The following is a 22,953-nucleotide window of genomic DNA, read 5'->3' on the forward strand; positions in this document are numbered from 1 at the left end:
GCAGTGCCTTCATCAGTCTTTGATTTAGCATGTGGACCATGGATTCCCACCATCAGTGGGAATACATGACGACACAGATTTATGGGTAACAAAAAATCCTATGGTATATTTATTAATACAGTCTTATATAAGAGAAAATGGTAAAGGGATTTAGAAAGGTCACAAAGAGAAGTTATTGCAATGCAAATGAATATGTTGTTAAATAATAAAAATGGTGCTCAGAATACAGGCATTTAACAGATGCCTACATTTACTAAACCATGGTTGCATGCAATCCAAACATTTACTTATACCACACTGTACACCTGCCTAGACATAGTATGACTATAACAAATAATAGTGTTCAGACTCTGAGAGTTGGTAACCTGGGTTATTTGAATGTTACGTGTTGAGTGCCCCATTGTATAAATAGGGGTGCTGTGATTTGCCAACAGTAATTGGTGGTAAGTGTGTATCTTTAATTATCAGGAAAATGTATGCTCTGTCACAATGCTGCACCCACTTATATCCTGAAGCCATATATTTATCTCAGTAATGTTTACATTTAAAATGGTGCCTCAGCGCACATATAATTCTGTCAGCAGTGTGTACTCACATATCTGGTGTCAGTTATAGGACAATCGGCATCAGTCCCGTCAACTATTCCTCAGTATTCTCATTGTTCAGGGGCTACCTCAATCACTCCCCTGTCTGTTGGCTCTTTATCTCTCCACGGACTGCTAACCACTTTAATTTCCTTTCTTCTCAAAAGCCTTTCTGCATCTTTGCTCAACTACCACTCTCTACTGTCTCTTTCCACTCCCATTCTCAGCTGCTTCTGTTGTGATCAGCTCATCCAACTATTCTGTTGCTAAGCAATGGTTCTTTGCATCTCTTCTGTCTGACAGTCCAGCCCAGGGCTGCCTATGGCTTTCAGTCATGGATAGATTACAAGGACTCCTATCAATACCATTCATTGAGCCTGGGGGTCCAAATAAAGTGCCTGCTGATATGTTATTACAGACACGTGTCTCTTTGCTTTATTAAATGTATTGTTTTAACTTATAACTGATATTAAAGGTGATGCTGTCCTCTAAACTTCAAGGTGCCACACACTACGGGGTCCCTGACGTTTATCAGGTTACCTATTTTTGCTCTGCTGATCATTAGTTGTTACCATGGCAACTCTGACATGTTTAAATGTTAAAATCAAATACTATTGTGTCTTTAAACATTCCTATGTACTTTTATAACTTTTCGTTCTAACATCCTCATATACTAAGATGTATTTGTAAGGCAGTACAGGGCAATGTAAACAAGCAGGAAGCCACAGACAGAGTCACATAGAGGAAGGAGCATGGTCCCCTAACACAGAGTAGTGATGTGGGGGGGGGGGAATGGAGGTAAACAGGAAGCCATTGACTGAGGGTTGGATAGTGGAAGTAGCAGGGTCCCCAACAGCATACATTAGTAACGTTGGGCTCCTAATGAGCCAAGATTGTGGTGCCAAGAGCATGTGTATAGGAAACTTCATACATTCAACTTGCTTTGGTTAAGCTCCAGTCAATCTATTCCTTATGTGTGTTAATAAGATTGCATGGGAAGAGGTAATTTGTCAATGTAAAATCTCCCTGTACAAGTTACTCATACGATGCACAAGTCTCTTACATAGTAACCTGTGTTACCAATATATAATAGTGACATGACTACAAGTGTATACATAAATGTTTATTAATTATATAAACATCATATGTTTATATAGCGCCAGCAGATTTCATAGCGCTTTACAATTGGAAACAAACAGTAATAAAAACAATGCTGGGTAATACATACAGAGAGGTAAGAGGGTCCTGCTCACAAGATCACAGTCTATAGGACAATGGTTTGATACACAAGGGTAAGTGCTACATCATATTGAATATTTGTCCAGCTACAATGCAAAGGTTACAAAGTATTTAGTGGGCTGTGTGCTCAGTCATATAACTATGTTGGTCAGAGGGTTGTTGTCTTGTGTTCGCTGTGTAGAGGGTGGTAATAGGGTAACCTAGGGAGCTTAAGAGGGTGGTTTAGGATTATAAACTTGTCTGAAGAGGTGGGTTTTCAGAGAACGCTTGAAAGTTTGTAGACTACAGGAAAGTCTTGTGGTGAGTGAATTCCAAAAATTGGGTGCAGCCCAAAAAATATCCTGTAACCGAGAATGGGAGGAAGTGATGAGAGTGGAAGAGAGACGCAGATATTGAGCAGAACGGAGGTGTGGAGTTGTAAGATATTTTGAGACAAGTGAGGAGATGTACGTCAGTGCAATTTTGTTGATGTCCTTGTATGTTAGTAGAAGGATTTTGTACTGGATTCGTTGAAAAACAAGCAACCAATGTAGAGACTGACAGAGTGGCTCAGCAGACGAAAAACGATTTGAAAGGAAAATCAATCTAGCCTCTGCGTGCAAAATAGATTGTAGGGGCTTGAGTCTGATTTTGGGAAGACCAGTAAGGAGGGAATTACAATAGTCGATACAGGAGATGAATTATAGTTTTAACTCATGCACATAAGTCAATAATTACATCCCATTTTCCATTAATAAGGGCTTAGTGTAGAGTGGAATGGAATAAATAGAGCGTTTCTCAGTAGATGAAGTACAGCAGATATCTTACTATGAAACCAGCTATTCTGGGAACTCCAAAATCGGTGTCATTCTTTCTACTCAATCGCTTTATGTAATGAGGAGAAGATTAACCAGCTTCATCTACACATGTGATCCGAAGTCTAATATATCAACACTGGGACCTGAAATCTCTCAGCCAGGCTGCATAATGATTCACAAATGCATTTTAAAAATACTAGATGTTAAATGCACCTCACATACAAGAATAGAAATGCAGCTGTCTGTGCTTGAAAGGATAACTTCACCCAAAACTTCAAATTCAGTTCCAGATGGAGTTCACTAAGATAAAACACAAAGTTCTAATTATATTTGTTACCATAATTTGGTGCAATCCCCTGAACGGTCCAAACATGCATCGCTGCTTCTAATGTGGGCATTTTCCTAATTAAATGTTGTTTCAATGAAAACACTGCTGCCTGCGTCATTCAGACAAGTGGTTGGAGAGATGATTGTAGCGTTGGAGCTTTCTGGGGATGCTCTGGATAGAGGTAAATGTTGCACCAAAACTAAGGAGAGCCTTGTATTTTATCCTACTGCGCTCCACCTGGAATACATAAATGACTTTCTTCCATATCCAGCAGAGAGATGCCAGCTGACTACACATTCAGAGTTTCCAGGTTATCCTGATTGGCCCATGGACACAAAGGACCGGTCAAATTATTTCAGTTTCCCATTTTGTCTAATATTTTTTCTAGGTCTCTCTAAATTATGAATGTTTAGCTACTAGTTATTGTGATAACCTAAGCTGTATACGTCTTCTAGACCTAAACGTGCACTTTATGAGTCATGAAATCTGTTCATTCACATGTTAGGAGTCCAGTCTTTAAAGTGTTTTTATATTCCAAAATTCATAACATAACCAATTATGTCAAAAATATATATAAAATATCTTGAGTTTAGCCATAAATCCAATCAATGTTTTTTTTTGTCATTTTCAGGACACTATCTCTTTTTATCATTCAACAGTGGTTGTGTCTCTTCAGATGACCCATGGTCATTATCTCCACTCTCGGACTCCTGAGCTTTTTTATTTTCCTTATGTGCTATAACACGGCCAACAACGGTTCCATTCTCGGACTCTTGCGCTTTTTTATTTTCCTTATGTGCTATAACATGGCCAACACCAGCTCCCACCCCACTTCCAATGGTCCCCAGTGCGACAGAGCCTCCAACTGTACCAGTGACCACTGCCGCAGTTGTGCTGCCCAATAGTGCTGCTGCCTCGCAAGCAAGTACTGTTCCAGCCACAGCACCTCCTACAGCGCCTCCAGCCAAGCACAGGACTCCACCACCCACTGCACAACCGATCGCTACTGCACACTTTGTGAAGAGCTTGGAGTATTCGGTACAGAATTTCTCCTGTTCTTGCATCAAAAAAGATTCCATCTCATTCATAAGCTTCTCCTTTTCATGATTATTATCACCTTTCAGGTTCCTCTTGTACATATTGAGATGGTTAGAGACGGCATCTTTTACTTTGGACTTGAAGTTAGTTGGTGTAACCTTCAGGACATTTATTATAGATGCTTTGAATGGGGTCTAATGAAGAGTAAGAAGTGGGTTAAGTACAAATTAGAAAAAGTAATGTTTGTACATAAGTATACAGCTATATTGCATTGATCTGGTTGTACAGTAACTGGTCTGAACAACTTGATTGAAGTGCATTCAATGGTGTTCTGTACTTCTAGGCCAAATGATGGCCTCACACATGGTCATTCAGGTTCATCATTGAACCTGGATGTCTTCCACACTATAAAAGCATATTTTAATTCATTTTGACTATTGCTCTGCTGCCCATATGTGGTGGAATGGTTAGAAAATGTATTTGACTTAAACGAAAATTACAAAATAGTCCTAAAATAGTTGTCTCTGTTGGGGTCTACTGACTGAGACTGAATTAAACTTTTACGGCCTTGAGTCATTAAGGAAAGGAAAGGAAAAATGGAGTAACTTTACTCCTGGACAAACCATGCTATTATGCAAGGGGTGGAAATTAGTTTATTATTTTGCAGGAAAATACTGACTGCTTTTTCATGTAGCACACAAATGCTTAGTATTACTTTAGTGTAAAAATAAAGCTATAAAGTTGATCTAGGACATGCTCTAATCCAACTCTAAATCTGTCTCCATGTTTTAAATTTACCTTCCCCTCCAATTCAACATAGTTCTGTGCAAAGTTTCTCTTTTTTGCTTTACTTTTCTTAATGAATCAATCCCTTAATGTATAAAGGGGTATTTCCTTACTTTATAATAGCAAGAAACAGATCACCAACGTAAAGTAAAGGAATACATGGCTGTAGTTATGGGTAAAGCTGCATTAGCAAAGTAATAAGCATCATCCTTATTGCTGGATTCTCTGCACTGACCCTACTTGGTCCATTCTAGAGTTAGATATATGGGATGATATATGTCCTCCTGTGGAATAATAGGATATTACAAGTCACAGGATTTCTGTGAACACATGAGAGCACAAGGCTGTACACTGAGGTTTTATACAGGGTACACGTCCACAATGACATTGAATATCACTGTATTTCACATTATGGATGTACTATGCCTTATAATATATGAGAAAAGTCAAAAATTTTAGTATTTTAGCACCATTTTATTAAATTATGTTGCTACTCAATATTTTTGTCCAATTCTGCACTTTTAATTATAGGAATAAAAGATGTCAGACAACTATGTTTTTTAGGTAATTCTGCCAGTGATTGGTTGCTGTGTGGGGACCGGCTGTAATTGATGTACTGCTGGCATTATATACTCTAACTAGAGCTAACTAAGATGTAAGAAAAAAGAATGAAGTAGAGAAGCGCTAAGTATTGCTAAGCACAGTATAAAGCACTGTGAAGTACATTATCTTTGTCACACTGGCATGGATAATGTGTGTTCTAAAAAGGATACTTTAGTGAAAGGTTTGTAATGAATTGTGATATCAGAAACTGCTAAAGATAAGGAAATATTTTCCAATAGTTTATACTAATAGTCACCACAGCATTGTAGAAAAGATATTTCATCTAACCATCATTAAACATATCTGCTTTCAGTAAGGGGATGGGACAGATACCATACTGTGTTTATCAAGCTCAGTAATACATAGGGCTAGATTTACTAAGCTGCGGGTTTGAAAAAGTGGGGATGTTGCCTATAGCAACCAATCAGATTCTAGCTGTCATTTTGTTGAAGGTACTAAATAAATGAAAGCTAGAATCTGATTGGTTGCCATAGGCAACATCCCCACTTTTTCAAACCCGCAGCTTAGTAAATATAGCCCATAGACTTTGTATATTAGTGTATTTATTAATCACAGATATTTTACCTGATAGTTTATGAAATCCTGAAATTTCTTTATGATCATATTCATGTTCTTGTGATTTTCAACAGAATTGAACATCTGGTGAGACAATCGGATTATATAAAGAACACGGCATGACATCAGAAACATAAATAGACTTGTGGAATAAGGTGATGTGAGCTTAATTATCACAAAATTATGTGTAGTATAATATAATGTGTGCTGTAGGTCAATCTGTTCTGCATTTCTACATTCACACATTGGTTAAGCCACTACCACTCTGCTTCCTCTGTAGTGCTACAAATATACAGTATCCAGACTACAATTAAATTGCCTCCAGTGGTCACATCATGAACATGAGGTACAGTATTATAGCACATTATTACCTCTGTAGGAGAATTAAAGCGGGACTCTAGTTTCTGCAACACACTGACAAACTCCTGGAAAACAATAAGAAACAGGATTATAAAATTCAGTCTAATAAACCCCTGTACATTATTCACTAGACCTACTGGTACTATGACCACACAATGTTTCTCCAAACTAAACCCACTATAATGTCTTTCCATCCTGGGCAAGTACTGTCTGTTGTTGATCTTAGAAAATTATACACAGAGCAAAACTATATCTGAGACCGCAAACTGGGAAATGCTGACATACCATGTTTGCATTAGCAAGTTACATTCCCCTGCCTTTGTACTTCCTGCTTTTCTGTACACCTCCATGTTGTACCAGAAGTACTTGGATTGCGTCGGTGACTTGAGTTAACAGTGTAGGAATCGCTCTCTTTTTTTCCGTTGCAGCTACTAAACTGCTCCATTGCACTGACAGAGCCAATCAGTACATGGACAGGTTGGGTCGGGGGACATCTTTCCAACAGGCAGGTACAATTTTTTTTTTTGTGGCCATACACTGCAGAGAGAAGCTTGGCCCTCTAATTTGTCCAATCTGCATATATTGAGGTGCCCTTGATGCTGGGATGCAGGCTTAAATGTTTTGATAAAAATATGAACTAATACCTCATATTTTCATTTTGCTATACACAAACAGATATGCAGTGTAAAAGATAAGCTCTGACAACTGTCTTTTGTTTTGTATACATATATAGGCATTTATATTGCCACGTAGCTGGTACCATATGCAATATGTGATATACCGAGCGCGGGCTTATTGCCATGCAGCTGGTACCATATATAATATTGGATATACCGACCACTGGCTTATTGCCATGCAGCTGGTACCATATATAATATTGGATATACCGACCACTTATTTATTGCCACGCAGCTGGTACCATATATAATATAGGATATACCGAGCACAGGCTTATTGCCATGCAGCTGGTACCATATATAATATTGGATATATCGACCAGTGGTTTATTGCCACGCAGCTGGTACCATGTATAATATAGGATATACCGAGCACAGGCTTATTGCCACGCAGCTGGTACCATATTTAATATTGGATATACCGACCAGTGGTTTATTCCCATGCAGCTAGCACCATATATAATATTGGATATATCGACCACTGGTTTATTATCATATATAATATAGGATATACCGAGCACAGGCTTATTGCCACGTAGCTGGTACCATATATAATATGGGATATATCGACCAGTGGTTTATTGCCACGCAGCTGGTACCATATATAATATTGGATATACCGACCAGTGGTTTATTCCCATGCAGCTGGCACCATATATAATATGGGATATACCGAGCATGGGCTTATTTTTTTTGACCAGGCCACTCACAGCTGTACCGACCAAACTCCCTTGATGGCGGCCCTGAATACAACAATTTTTAATGTAAAATAAAATATGCTTGTGTTTTGTCAGTTGTCTGCCTAAGTGATTTCTAACCCAGAATGTTACCTTGTATCCTCAGTTAGGACATAAGGCTGCCTTCGGGTAAACCAGCTAGCCTGAGTGGCAAAAAAGCTACACATAAGCCCTGTATCCTGATAGGGGAGTATGTATAGTAATGCCATAATCTGGGGTCTGATTTTTATTACCAGGATAAGGATGGGAGGGGGTATGCATTATAAAGTCATCATATATCTGAGGTCTGCTTTCCGTCCTAATTTGTTTCCTCTCTTTGATGTCATCCATATTAATTGAGAACAATACTGTTGTCATTTATACTTTTACTATTACTGTATATAAATTATAATCCTATTTATGCAGACTGAAAAGAGACAGCATTATGCATCTAATGAGCAAGCTGAACATCAACTCCAAAACAGAATTGGCATCAGGTGCTGTAGAAAGTATGTCTTCCACCAGGCAAGTTTTATTGGCAGGAGTATAGACTACACTTAAACCATTGGTGTTTTTTAATTAAAATGCCTTCCTAATGAGTTTGAGGACTGCAATATAGGCTGATTAATAGCATATCACACTAGAATGTTCTTGGTATTGTAAATTGGTCAATAGAATGTGCAGTGTATTGTAAATCAATGAGAGAAATGTCTATTTTGTATAGATGATGCTAAATGCTCTCTGTATTGTATAGAGGTAATTGCAATGATCTGTGTAGGGTATAAAGGTCAGTAGAATGTTCTCGAGATTGTAAGTCGATCACTAAAATGATCTGGGTATTTTTTACTTAACGATAAACTTGTGTTGTTTATAGTAGAGATGGTTGGTTCGGATACGGAGAAATCCGACAGATCCGTGATATGGGGTTTCCAGTGAAACAGAGTCATGACTGGGTTCCTTGCGCCAAAATCGGATCTGAAAACTTTGCAGAACATCATTTCGGGAAAATGTCACGTCTCGCAAGTTTTGGATCGATGTCTTGTTATAAAAGTAAATAGGCAAAGGTGGCCTGCACCCATACTAAAAAATTCAAAGACTAGTACTATACACTTCTCGATGGGCAAAGCATTCATTGGAGGCCAAGAGCTGATTTTTCAAACACCTTGTTTTACTTAAGTGGTTGTTTATGCTACGGGTAAGGTAGATGTGGGCCGTAATGCTACCCTTGTGAATCAAACAAGGGGACTTGGATATATTTGCCAGTTACCATGTGGATCTACATCAAGTCCCCATTTATATCTACATACTAATGTCCAGTTTGAGATTAAAATGTCAATCTCAATTTGTCCTTCTGGCTAAGCTCAAGTGTAGTATCTGATCTAGTACGGTTGGTTTGGGACACCTTGAAGGTCAGGTCTCCTTGGTCTGATTCCGGAAGGCCGATGGTGTTTAGAGCACAAGTGTTAAACTTACTTCTCCTCGTTCCACACCGCGATCACAGCAGTACTGGCTCTCACTTACGGATATCGGCAGGTCACATGATCGCGCTGCGGGGCGGGGAATTCAAATCACATTGTCTATTTAAACATCGATCTGACGCCTGGGCAGCGTCAGAACAACTACTGCGTTCCTGACTCGTGTACTAGAACCCGGCTCCCTGTCTAAGTGTTCTGCTGAATCCATCTTGCTATCATATCTGTGTACCAGACCCCGGCTTACCTGACCACGAGTATCTGCTGTTATACCTGTGTACCATACCCTGGCTTACCTGACTTCGTATATCTGCCGCATTCCTCCTCGCTCTTATATCTCCCACAGCCTTACCTCTATAGGATGACCTGTGGACCGTGACCTGCGAGCCTCCATAGCTAAGCCCATCCCGCCCATTGCGGTGGTTCTTGGTGAACAATAGGGGATTCGTTAGACTCCACACCACAGGCCTGCCAGCGCCAATCTAGAGTTGGGCAAGTATCCCATAATTTCCGTTACAATGAGTTGACTGTGCCTCCGGGTACATGGCCCGGAGTTGACCTGAAATACTCTGGTGGTGGGACTGGAACTGGGACAGAATGAAAAAGGTGGTATGCCCTTGTAATTGTGTTATCTCCATAGCTCTATATCATTTAACATAATCTTGTTTCACAAGATAAAATCTCAATTTTGCATGTTGGTACAAACTTAGCCACACTCATACTTTTAATACTCACTCAGCAAGGAAAACCCTTAATCTGCCAAACTCATCCCATTGGCTGGTGCAAACCTTTTGCAGCCCCGTAGGCTCTTCCATTTTGTCTGGCAAATCCATTAATTTTCCCATAAATCAAACACACAGAAAAGTAGGAGCAAGAAATGGCCTCATCGCATGACAAGAACAGAGCTTTCAAATACTTTGATTTACTTATAAGTGTTTGTTTATTCTATGAGTAAGGTAGATCTATGCTGTAATGCTGCCTATGTGAATGAAACCAGTTACTATGTACATCCAGATCCAAAACCAAAACCTTGCAGGATTTGTTAGCAAAACCAGTAACAAAACCAAAACACAGTAACGTTTTAGAACCAAAACCATATCCCAAAACCAAAACACGGGGGTCAGCGCATATCTCTAGTTTATAGGGCGTTAGAATGCTCACTATATTGTATATTGATCACTAGAATGCTTCCTGTATTTTAGATCAGTCACTAAAATATTCTATGTATTGTATAAAGATCAGTAGAATGCTCTGAGTATTGTCTATGGGTTAATAGAATGCTCTGAGAATTGTATATGGGTCAATAGAATGCTCTGTGTATTGTATAGAGGTAACTATAATGCTGTCTATTGTATAAAGGTTAGTAGAATAGGCTCTAATTTGAATAGTAGTCAGGTGGGGCTGTTAGGTGTATATTTGATTATAGATCTTTCACAGAACAATTTCTCAGATATTTCATTGGCTATATAAACCACACCCACATTAGCCAAACCACACCTTCATATTTTTGTCACTACTTTTTTTCCATATTGGCTTGCTGATTGCAGGGCAATTTTTCCCTTTAGGCTAAAAATTGCCAACCAGCTCCTGAATCAGTAGCCAATTTGTGGAAAAACAAAAAACATATGTTGAATCTTCAAAATCCCCTCAGTAAACACCTAAGGTCAGCAGTACAAGCCAGAGGCGAGACTCCAGGCACAAGATAGGGGTATACATAGGGTCAGGGAGAGGACAATTAGAGGTTTGTAACCCTGTGATACTGTGATTTACAGGTCAAAGTCAGTGAGCATTTCAAATTGTTCTCCTTCATATATGTCCCCACCTTTACCTTTTTAAACACAATATTCCCATGAATGCCCTCTTATAATTAATTATAATTCCACTCAACATTCCTCACTATTATGGACAGACCTTCAGTATTCCCCCCAGATGGGCACAGGTGATCTCTTTTCCATGGATGTCAATTTTACGATGTTGCCAAATCCCACCCACAAGGTCAGTTATGTAGCTGGTAAGATGACTCTTGAAATTATCGTCCATATCTGTGAACAAAGAAAGATGGCGATTAGTTGGAGACAGAAGATGGAGCGTGACACAGATACTGTCACTTCTTATAAAACTACCTAAATATTTACTATGTGTTCTACAAACATATGTCCTATAGAGTGTAAGGTCACCTTCTTGTCTGGTAATACCCAGTCTTGTTTTATTAAAGGGCTCACTGTGTATGTTCCCATAAACTTCACATCGATCTTAAATTCTTAAACATTTGTATACAAATAAACAAACGAAATCATGTATAATTTGCTAAAAATGGAAGGACTTTTAGTATCATTTTTTGTATTAAACTAAACCTATGGTGGCGGAGAAAGGACACTGCGAAACAGCTCTCAAGCTGATACAACTAGATCACATGGGGACTGGCGCAAACCGCCGTACATCCACAAACCAAGGGGAACAGATCCCAAAATTTCTTGCGCTGAATTGGCGTCAGAGTGACTGCCCCTTCTTAACTAACGCTGCCCTCACTCACCGAGCCAGACAGGGACCCTCCTCACTGAAGGACCAAAAAAGGAGTTACTGGTGCCTCTAAGGGGACAGTGAGCTGCGGCCAACTACCTTTGCGCCCACTAATCAGTCGCTGAACGCAGTGCCTTCCTAACGCAAACGTTAACACATAAAATACTTAAACTAAGGAGTGGGTGGATGGGATCTCGTGTTGCAGAGTGAGACAAACCCGGAACTACATTCTGCTATATTCAATCCCAGGACCCTCCCACAGGAAATACAATTGGTTGGGCCCCACCCGATGTTAACCCCTTCAGGTAAGTGTTCAGCCTGTTACAAACACTGTCGCCCTTTAAGTGCGTTCATCCTAAAAGCCTCACTTGTCATACTGTGTTTTTTTTCAATTGTAAAGTATTATGGAGTATAGTAATGCTATATAAATATTAATAAATTAATATTGTTGCAGCACAGTGACCTAGTGGGGTCATGAGTCCAATTCCCAACCATGGCTTTATCTGTGTGGAGTTTGTATGCTCTACCCGTGCTTGCGTGGGTTTTCACCGGGAGCTCCGATTTCCTCCCATACTCTAAAATCATACTAGTAGGTTAATTGGCTGCTAACAAAACTAACCCTAGTGTGTCTGTGTGTGTGTTGGGAAATTTAGACTGTAAGCCCCAATGGGGCAGGGACTGATGTGACTGAGTTCTCTGTACAGCGCTTCGGAATTAGTGGCGCTATATAAATGACGAGTGATGATATACAATAATGGACTTCCCAAGAAGGTAGAAAAAACAAAACTAGATTCTGTACATTTTACGGTCCCATGAATCTGCTGCCCCTGCCTTATGACATATTTCAATAACACATTGAAATATGTAAAAAAGTGCAAAGTAGATAAATGGACAATAACAGCATGACTAAACTATTATTAAATGGTCTAAAACTTATTTTGAAAAAAAGAAATGATAAAAATGTTAACAAAGTAAACATAAAAAGTGAAGTGACACAAGGAAGTGGTAATGTAATCACATATTAATGTGGGAAGATAGTATGTATATATATCCAAACAAGGATTTTCCAGTTACTGTTTATGCATCACACAGGGTGAAATGTTCAGCCATATAAACAGAGATTTAAAGTATATCACTATATGTGGAATTTAAGAGTATAAACAGGACTGGTAACCAGATTCTAGTTTACCAGAAGATACCAGAATCTATGGTGTTTCTCAGTTAAGTTGGGTGCCACTACAATGCATTATGATGTTGACCCGGCAATAGGAGACTCAATAGATGTAATCAGCCAATGTTATAGTATTACCTGCCAGTCTCCCTTGTTCTGAGTCGAGGAATTTTGTTCCCGGATGGGGTAAGAAGAATTCACTAACTGATGAACTACCCAGAGTCTGCAACACCTGGTGGTAATTTGAACTTTTACGCAGCTTCTGAAAGGGTAAAAACATATTGGAGAGACGCCTTAAATAGCAATATTTAAATTTTAAAAAGCTAATTATTGTGTTGCTATATAATCACTATAAAACCTTTTATTTAAAGTAGACCTGTTACAATAGGACATGAGTCAGGAAGACTGTATGGGAGGAAGACAGAACTGGCCAAACTCCATACAGACAATGTCTTTGTTGGAACTGAACCCAAGTCCCCAGCATTGTGAAGTACCGATGCTATTCACTGTGTCACCATATTACCTTGAAATATAAATATGTAGGTAATCAGCCAAAACATTAAAAGCACTGACAAGTGAAGTGAATAACATTGATTATCTCGTTACAATGCTGCCTGTCAAGGGGTTGGCTATATTAGGCAGCAAGTGAACAGTCAGTTCTTGAAGTTAATGTGTTGGAAGCAGAAAAAGTGGGCTAGTATATGGATCTGAGCAACTTTGACAAGGGCCAAATTGTCATAGCTAGATGGCTTGATCAGAGCAGCTCCAAAACGTCAGGTTTTGTGGGATGTTTCCACTATGCAGTGGTTAGTTCCTACCACAAGTGGCTCAACCGGTGACAGGGTCATGGACCGGTGACCAAGCCTCATTGATGCATGTGGGGTGCGAAGGCTAGCCCATCTGGTCCAATCCCACAGAAGAGCTACTGTAGCACACATTGCTGAAAAAGTTGCTGGCTATGATAGAAAGGTCTGCATTTTTGACAGCTCATTTGCTGGATATAGCAGTGTGCTGGGGGATTTTCTCTGTATTTGTTCCTTTCAGAATAACCCCACCCTTTCAAGCACCTGCTATGAACCTATAAATTGAAATTGATTGAGCAATTTCCACTTCTGTATTGTTTGTTTGATAGGCATGCTATGGTGTCAGTAGCTGATGGGGAGTGCCCCCCTGCACCCACCTAGCTCCCTTGTTGCCTTAGTGGCTTACAGCCCTCCAAAATAACATGCCTCCACTAGCGCCTGAATCTACAACTTGCAGCCAGACTGTTCAACTTGACTGTTAGTTTCCTGCGCACCCTGCGTCTCAGGGGAAGCTGGCCCTGTTTCCACGCTCCACCGCCACACCTGGAATAACTACACAGGGGAATCCTCCATTCTCTCAATTACTTACAGGGCCAGTGCAATCGCACCTCCCATCTAGCCCCGCAGTGCCCACTACAGTCCACTTCTGTGACACCAAGCCAAGGTCCATCCTGCAGTCCTCTCTCTCCATCACTATGGGCCCGGCACTGTGCATAGAACCAGCGAGGACACAGGCTGTTAGGGAATAGCTGATGGCATGGGGCTATGTGTGGGAAAAGTTGCTGGGCATTTAAAGGAAATAAAGGTGGCAGGGGGGCATGTGAGGGAAAGACTGGTAGCATGGAGGCATGTGAAGGAGAAGCTGGCAGGAATGTGTGGGAATAATTTGTGGGCAGGGGAAATGTGAGAGAAAATCTGGTGGCAGTGTGTGATTTATGAGAGAAAAGCTGGTGGACAGATAAGCATGTGAGAGAGAAGCTGGAGGGCAGGGAGCTTGTGAGAGAGAAGCTGGAAGGCAAAGTGGCTTGTGATGGGTAGATAAAGGGTAACTTGTAAGGTAAAAGATGATGAGCAGAGGTGTATGTAAGGGAAAAAGCTGGGGGCATGTGTAAGAAATGCTGGTGGGCAAGGGATATTAGCTGAGGAAAAATCTGATGGGCAGGAAGTCATGTGAGACAAGCTGGTGGGTAGTCTGGAAAGTGAGGGTAAAGCTGGTGGCAGGGTGCCTTGTGAAGGAAAAGTTGGCGGTAGGGAGGCATGTGAGGAAATAGCTGGTGGGCAGAGCACATTATGGAAATGTTTGTGGGAGGGGGGAATGTGAGAGAAACGTTGGTGGCAGGGAATAATTTATGAGTGAAAAGCTGGTGGGCAGATAGGCATGTTAGAGTAGCTGGAGTGCATGGAGCATATAAGAGAGAAAATGGCTGACATGTGATGGAAAAGATGGTGGATAAAGGGTGTGAGAAAAGCTAGATGGCAGCGAGTGACTTGTGGGGGAAAAACTGGTGAGCAGAGGTGTATGTGAGGGAAAAGCTGGGGGCATGCAGGGGAGGGCTTGCATATTTTGGCCCGGGGCAAGACTCTACTCAGCAGCCAGTTTTAAATGAAAAAGAAATGGAGGCGGCCCTGTGAATGAGCCTGTAGATATGTGCCCCGCGGATGCTGTGCCCTTGAAGAAGGCAAAGATGGACCTGGTTGCTGTGCCCATGAAGAGGGTGAAGAAAGAAGGGGAAAGTTACTCACCGATCCAGCGGTGTGTCACGTTACGAGAGAGGCTTTAACTGGATCCTGATAGTTCAGCCGAGATTGGCGTTACTTCAGCTAGGGGCGCGGAGTCTAACAAGTGAAAGGTGTTCACCAGTGATTCCCGCAAGGGAATATGGGCTTTGCGGCTTCCACTTGCAGGTCGCGGTCCCCTAGGGAAGTTCCCAGCAAACCATAACAGAAGGAGCGTAGAATCAGGTAGAAATAGTCTCGCCACTCGATAGTGGCGATTAGCCGGGATGTTCGGCAGTGTTGCCACTTGGGAGTGGGAATTAGCAGGGGTGTTCTGCAACGTTGTCATCTGGGAGGTGGTTTGCAGAAATATAATAGTGTCGCCACTTGGAAGTGCTTTACCGGTAACTTCAGCAGCGTAGCCACTTAGCGGAGGTTTTCCCGGAGAGATTGCAACTTGGAAGCTTGGAGAATAGCAGAAATCACAGGAGCTGTTTCCAGTACTAAGGTCAAGGACTGACTGAAAGAACCAGCATTGAGTTCTGGTCAGAGAGGGTAGATATAGTGCAGTTCCAATTAGGCAGCCAATAGGGGGCAGTGAAAGCACAGAAAAGGGTTAGACAGTTCTGTGCATGCGCAGAACCACTGGCGCCGAACGGAAGAAGGAGACAGACAGCGCTGGGTGGTTGCAGCAGCGTGGACCCAGGTAAGTAGATTTAACTTAGAAAGAAGGGTCCTGGTGGGGAAGACCTCAGTCAGCGGGTACACACGCCGGCTCCCGGGGAGACGGCGGGAGTCCGGCGTGTGACACGATGAGTATTTCTTCTTTTCCACAGGTCTTGGCAGCGGAGGGAGGATAAGCCAATCAGGGCTCGCCTTTCCCCGCTGGCCAATGGGCGGCCGGATGAGTGAGCTAATCACGGCTCACCTCTGGCCGTTTGAGTAATTGGCACCGCGACGAGCCAATGAGCACTTGCGGCGGCGCCTAGTGATGACGTCGCGCCATCTGTTGTTTAAGCCGCCGGGCGGCGCCATCTTGCCAGAAGTTCGCCGCCAGAGAGAAGAGAGGACGTTGTGGGAGGGTCTGGAAGACCCGGAGAAAGAAGACTGCGGGTCAAGCTGAATATCCTGCGCAGAGCAGGTAAGTATATTTAGCATTAAGTCGGGCACAAGGCCACAGTTAGGGGCACAAGGCCCGTGGCCACAGTTAGGGGCACAAGGCCCAGGGCAATTGGGCACTATTAGGTAGTTAGTGGGCCAGAGGCCATAGTCAGGAGAGGCCATAGTCTTCAGGGCACAAGGCCCTAGTTAGTGGGCTCAGAGCCCAAGGCAGAGAGGGGGCTAAGGCCCATAGTCAGGGCACAAGGCCCTGTAGTCAGCTGGGCAGAGAGGCCCATGGTGTAGGGCATAACCCTGTGTGTGGCATGAGAGCCCTGAGAGAGTAGGGTGCGGTCCCGTATGTGATGAGTACGCTAGTTGAGAGGCCTAGGCAACAGTAGAGCAGAAGGCTCCTGTTAGTGCTATACCATACCGTCTGGTTGGATAGCAGGTGTGCATACTACTCGACAGCCTTCCAGGTACAGAAGCAGGGTCTTATTCTGCCTGTGTGGCGAATATTACATTGTGCTTTTATTTTGGTGTGCTGTGTGTGTTTCTTTACAGGTGCAAGATGTCAGGCCCCCATTAAAGGTAGGCTCTTGTTTCTTTCTGTTTTCCTGCAATAACCTGTACTGTGGGGACAAGGTGTAGATACGAGCATACACATAGCTAGGGAAGAACACACAGTAGTTGTCCCTGGGGTTACGCTGGTTTCCAGAGATGGTGACTGAGTATCTCACTGGCAGTGCAGCACAGCTCACTTGAGTTCCAGGGGCAGCCCGTGGTTCTATTTGGGTGTTCCAGTCCTAAGTTCCGGCAGGTTCTCTGGCAGTTCCGGACTGGGACAGGTGTTCCGCTTGAGTGAAGGCAGTCATTTTGCGTTCCGGTAGTGACGACTTGCGGTTCCGTGCTGCAGTTGACACTTCGGTGGTGCGCTGCTCCAGTGAGCCTCTTTCGTGCCCTGTGCGACTGGTCCTTAGGATTCCGTGGGTGACCCCATAGCGAGAAGACAGTCTTCTCGGTACGACCTGGGTAAGGGTGTTAGGAACAGTCCTCCGGAATAGACCGTGAACACCGGCTGGTGTTCCCCGTAAAGTAGAGGGAGGAGGTTTAGGTAGTACACTACACCCAGTTCATAGTCAAGTTGTGTTCCCAGCCATTAGTTAGTTGTTAGGGTCGGGTCGTCTGTTGCTAGTTAGTGCAGTTCTGTGGGTGTACATACTAGCCTCACTGGTAGAGTAGAGGGAGGCTGTGTTGTGCCTGTTGTCCACAGGTGACGGAGAGGAGCAGGAGAGCAGGGGCCAGAAGTTGGAGTGCCCGGTGAATATAACGCTCTATTCCTGCTTTCGGTTAGGCCCTCACCGTGAGGTGAGTGGGATACTTGAGGCGGGACTGTTCCTGATCTCAAGTACTCGCAGTCCCGCGCCCTTGGCAAGAGTAAAACGAGGTGGTGGCAAGCGAGATTGACTAGAGTGTCTCTCCTCATTGCCTTGGTCTCGGACAGCCCTTCCCTGGTAGGCACGGCCTTAATTTCTGTTTTTTCCTCAGAGAGAAGTGGTTGGAGGTGACAGAGGTTTGGTTGCTGGTCTGCTGGGATAGGACAGCGGCTGGGATGCATCGGAAGCGTTTGTAGGATAAGTTCATCTGTGTGCGTCTGTCCTGTTCCCCGCAGGTGCTACAAGCCCATGGTAGCTCACCATGGGACCAGCCCAAAGGGGCAGATGACCCTCTGCCCCCCAGTCTAGCCTGCCCCTGGAGGCATGTGCGAGAAATACTGGTAGGCGAGGGAAAATCTGGTGGACAGTAATTCATGTGAGACAAGCTGGTGGGCAATTTCGATAGGAATGATGATAAACCTACTGCATGCTGAATTAACTAATACATGGTGTTCACTAAACTAAACAATACTTTACATATGCATCATCTTCCATATTGGTAATGACGATCCTTAAAAGTTAATGTTACCCTCGGAGCAAAATGGAAAAAAGAAGACAAAGAATGTATCATTTCCTTTAGATGTTATCCCTTTAAGACATTATATTGTTTCATTCATGTCATTATTTACAGATTTCCATATGGTTTTAGAATTATGTGTGGCACCAAGCGAATATATCGTATGCACCACGACTATTGATACATTCTTTGTCTTCTTTTTTCTGTTTTGCTCCGAGGGCAACATTAACTTTTAAGGATCGTCATTACCAATATGGAAGATGATGCATATGTAAAGTATTGTTTAGTTTAGCGAACACCATGTATTAGTTAATTCAGCATGCAGTAGGTTTATCATCCTTCCTATCGAAATTGCCCACCAGCTTGTCTCACATGAATTACTGTCCACCAGATTTTCCCTCGCCTACCAGTATTTCTCGAAGCATCAGGAGGAGGAAGCATTCAAGCCTCGCTTTGGGACCATCATTACATCGCATACGGATATAAAAAGAGGACAGGGCTGGTTATATTTTACCTTGAGAAAGACTTTATCCACAAGTCGAAACGCGTTGGTTTTTAATTTGGAAGACAGGTGTGAGAGACGGATGTCATTCGCGGTGGTGAGAGGATTCTGATGTGATACACTTACCTTGTTGTACGCGAACATACTATCTTTCCCTGGTACGGGTTCACTTTTATGTTTTTACCCTCATTGTTTTAATAAAGGGTAATATGCCAGATTTGCTTCTTTCATTTTTGAGTGAGAAACATCGTCAGTGAGGAACTTGATGACGAGGGGAAATCCACTCATTATTTGAGAGCGTGATTACAGCTGTGTTCGAGTAAGCATATACCCGAAAGGGAGGTGTCACGAGTGAAAATTAGGGTGCTGTGTAACATATCTGCACATGGGACTAAATCTGGACATTTAGGTTATATGTCTTCTGATGGTTTATGTCAAACAGATTGCACTATCATTCTCTTTTTTTCTTTGTGTATGCAAACACTTTGTATTTCAGAAAATTGCTAAGGACAGTCATTGTGTACATCCGTTTACAACCATCTAGAAGTGTGCGTGAAGGCAGCGCTACATAGAATCGTCTGGAAGACATTCTTTTACATATCCATCCTCTAGCATACACCCATTGTGCGTGAAGGCAGCGCTATATGTATGTATCCATCTGTTTGTCATACTATCATTTTATGTTTATTAAATACTATTTTTATATAAAAAAACTTTCTGGAATCTGGGCTATTAAATGAATATATACGAGAGAGAGGGTGAGATAATATATGTCCTCCATTTTGTGAGTGACAGCAATCTCACTCCATGATAGTGCTGAATCTGCAGCTAACCACAGGATGTGATGACATACCATGTCTGTATTGTGTGAGTGACAGCAATCTGACTACATGATAGTGATGAATCTGCAGCTAACCGCAGGATGTGATGACATACCATGTCTGTATTGTGTGAGTGACAGCAATCTGACTCCATGATAGTGCTGAATCTGCAGCTAACCACAGGATGTGATGACATACCATGTCTGTATTGTGTGAGTGACAGCAATCTCACTACATGATAGTGCTGAATCTGCAGCTAACCACAGGATGTGATGACATACCATGTCTGTATTGTGTGAGTGACAGCAATCTCACTCCATGATAGTGCTGAATCTGCAGCTAACCGCAGGATGTGATGACATACTATGTCTGTATTGTGTGAGTGACAGCAATCTCACTACATGATAGTGCTGAATCTGCAGCTAACCACAGGATGTGATGACACCATGTCTGTATTGTGTGAGTGACAGCAATCTCACTACATGATAGTGCTGAATCTGCAGCTAACCACAGGATGTGATGACATACCATGTCTGTATTGTGTGAGTGACAGCAATCTCACTACATGATAGTGCTGAATCTGCAGCTAACTACAGGATGTGATGACATACCATGTCTGTATTGTGTGAGTGACAGCAATCTCACTCCATGATAGTGCTGAATCTGCAGCTAACCACAGGATGTGATGACATACCATGTCTGTATTGTGTGAGTGACAGCAATCTCACTACATGATAGTGCTGAATCTGCAGCTAACTACAGGATGTGATGACATACCATGTCTGTATTGTGTGAGTGACAGCAATCTCACTACATGATAGTACTGAATCTGCAGCTAACCACAGGATGTGATGACATACCATGTCTGTATTGTGTGAGTGACAGCAATCTCACTCCATGATAGTGCTGAATCTGCAGCTAACCACAGGATGTGATGACATACCATGTCTGTATTGTGTGAGTGACCGCAATCTCACTCCATGATAGTGCTGAATCTGCAGCTAACCGCAGGATGTGATGACATACCATGTCTGTATTGTGTGAGTGACAGCAATCTCACTCCATGATAGTGCTGAATCTGCAGCTAACTACAGGATGTGATGACATACCATGTCTGTATTGTGTGAGTGACAGCAATCTCACTCCATGATAGTGCTGAATCTGCAGCTAACTACAGGATGTGATGACATACCATGTCTGTATTGTGTGAGTGACAGCAATCTCACTACATGATAGTGCTGAATCTGCAGCTAACTACAGGATGTGATGACATACCATGTCTGTATTGTGTGAGTGACAGCAATCTCACTACATGATAGTACTGAATCTGCAGCTAACCACAGGATGTGATGACATACCATGTCTGTATTGTGTGAGTGACAGCAATCTCACTCCATGATAGTGCTGAATCTGCAGCTAACCACAGGATGTGATGACATACCATGTCTGTATTGTGTGAGTGACAGCAATCTCACTCCATGATAGTGCTGAATCTGCAGCTAACTACAGGATGTGATGACATACCATGTCTGTATTGTGTGAGTGACCGCAATCTCACTACATGATAGTACTGAATCTGCAGCTAACCGCAGGATGTGATGGGATACTATGTCTGTATTGTGCAAGGAAAACGTCCATTAAGGTTTCTGCCTTAATCATCTTAATGTCATTGTTTTTTGGAGTTTGAGTGTAAGAGTTTCAATAGTTTTTATTACATTTAAGATGGTGGAAACATGTAAGAAACGTTAATCGAACATGTTAAACCGTAAGGTTTTTTGGTCTATGGAATATACAATGATCAGTTACAACATTAAAAACACCTGCCTAATATTGTGTAGGTCCCCCCAGTGCCACAAAAACAGCTCTGACCCATCAAGTCATGGACTCCACAAGACCTCTGAAGGTGCCCTCTGTATAATAAAACAAAAACATTTACCTCCAAATCCCCAATTGCTCATGGGGCTGTGGGAAGTACAGCAGTAAAGCATCACCATGACCAATTTCATGGTCAACTTTTCTTGGAGTTTTTAGTTTTAATTGGCTACAGTTCCAATCAGAAAAGATCTTTTTGCTGGCATAAGCGAGTAGCTCACAGAAAATCATAACAACGAGCTATCATGATTATTAACGGTGACCATGTAGAGCAGCTGGGGATGTAAACTGTATAAATCGTCACATTCTGAGGTCAGAACACAGCATTTATACATTGTGTATACAGACAAGTCCATAAATATTGGGACATCCACACAATTCTCATATTTTGGACTCTATACAGCACCACAATGGATTTGAAATGAAACAAACAAGATGTTCCTTAACTGCAGACTTTCAGCTTTAATTTGAGGGTATTTACATCCAAATCAGGTGAACGGTGTAGGAATTACAACGGTTTCTATATGTGCCACTTTTTAAGGGACCAAAAGTAATGGGACAAACTAAACAATCCTACATCAAACTTTTACTTTTTATTACTTTGTTGCAAATCCTTTGCAGTCAATTACAGCCTGAAGTCTGGAACGCATAGACATCACCAGACGCTGGGTTTCATCCCTGGTGATGCTCTGCCAGGCCTCTACTGCAAATGTCTTCAGTTCCTGCTTGTTCTAGGGGCATTTTCCCTTCAGTTTTGTCTTCAGCAAGTGAAATGCATGCTCAATCGGATTCAGGTCAGGTGATTGACTTGACAATTGCATAACATTCCACTTGTTAGCCTTAAAAAACTCTTTGGTTGCTTTTGCAGTATGCTTCAGGTCATTGTCCATCTGCACTGTGAAGCGCCATCCAATGAGTTCTGAAGCATTTAACTGAATATGAGCAGATAATATTGCCCGAAACACTTCAGAATTCATCCTGCTGCTTTTGTCAGCAGTCACATCAACACTAAATACAAGGGAACCAGTTCCATTGGCAGCCATACATGCCCACGCCATGAAACTACCACCACCATGCTTCACTGATGAGGTGATATGGTTTGGATCATGAGCAGTTCCTTTCCTTCTCCATACTCTTCTCTTCCCATCACTCTGATACAAGTTGGTCTCATCTGTCCATAGCATGTTGTTCCAGAACTGTAATGGCTTTTTTAGAGGCTGTTTGCCAAACTCTAATCTGGTCTTTCTGTTTTTGTGGCTCACAAATTGTTTACATCTTGTGGTGAATCCTCTATATTCACTCTTGTGAAGTCTTCTCTTGA

The 22,953-nt window shown here is 42.2% G+C and overlaps 1 protein-coding gene across 5 annotated transcripts in view; it reads right to left on the reverse strand.

Moving 5' to 3' along the window:
- Positions 1-1,692: 1,692 nt before the first annotated feature.
- Positions 1,693-22,953, reverse strand: part of LOC142097176 (RING finger protein 112-like) — a 42,762-nt gene continuing 21,501 nt past the window's right edge. For all 5 annotated transcript variants that reach the window (XM_075178808.1, XM_075178809.1, XM_075178811.1 and 2 more), the window contains 5 exons: positions 13,006-13,129; positions 11,088-11,218; positions 6,323-6,376; positions 5,961-6,035; positions 1,693-4,180 (listed from right to left, as the gene is read on the reverse strand). In XM_075178808.1, coding sequence (XP_075034909.1) covers positions 3,584-4,180; positions 5,961-6,035; positions 6,323-6,376; positions 11,088-11,218; positions 13,006-13,129 — 981 coding nt within the window. In that variant the 3' untranslated portion in view covers positions 1,693-3,583. The remainder of the gene's footprint in view (positions 4,181-5,960; positions 6,036-6,322; positions 6,377-11,087; positions 11,219-13,005; positions 13,130-22,953) is intronic.

The sequence above is a fragment of the Mixophyes fleayi genome, chromosome 7 (genome assembly GCF_038048845.1).
Source record: "Mixophyes fleayi isolate aMixFle1 chromosome 7, aMixFle1.hap1, whole genome shotgun sequence".
Taxonomy (NCBI): Eukaryota; Metazoa; Chordata; class Amphibia; order Anura; family Limnodynastidae; genus Mixophyes; species Mixophyes fleayi.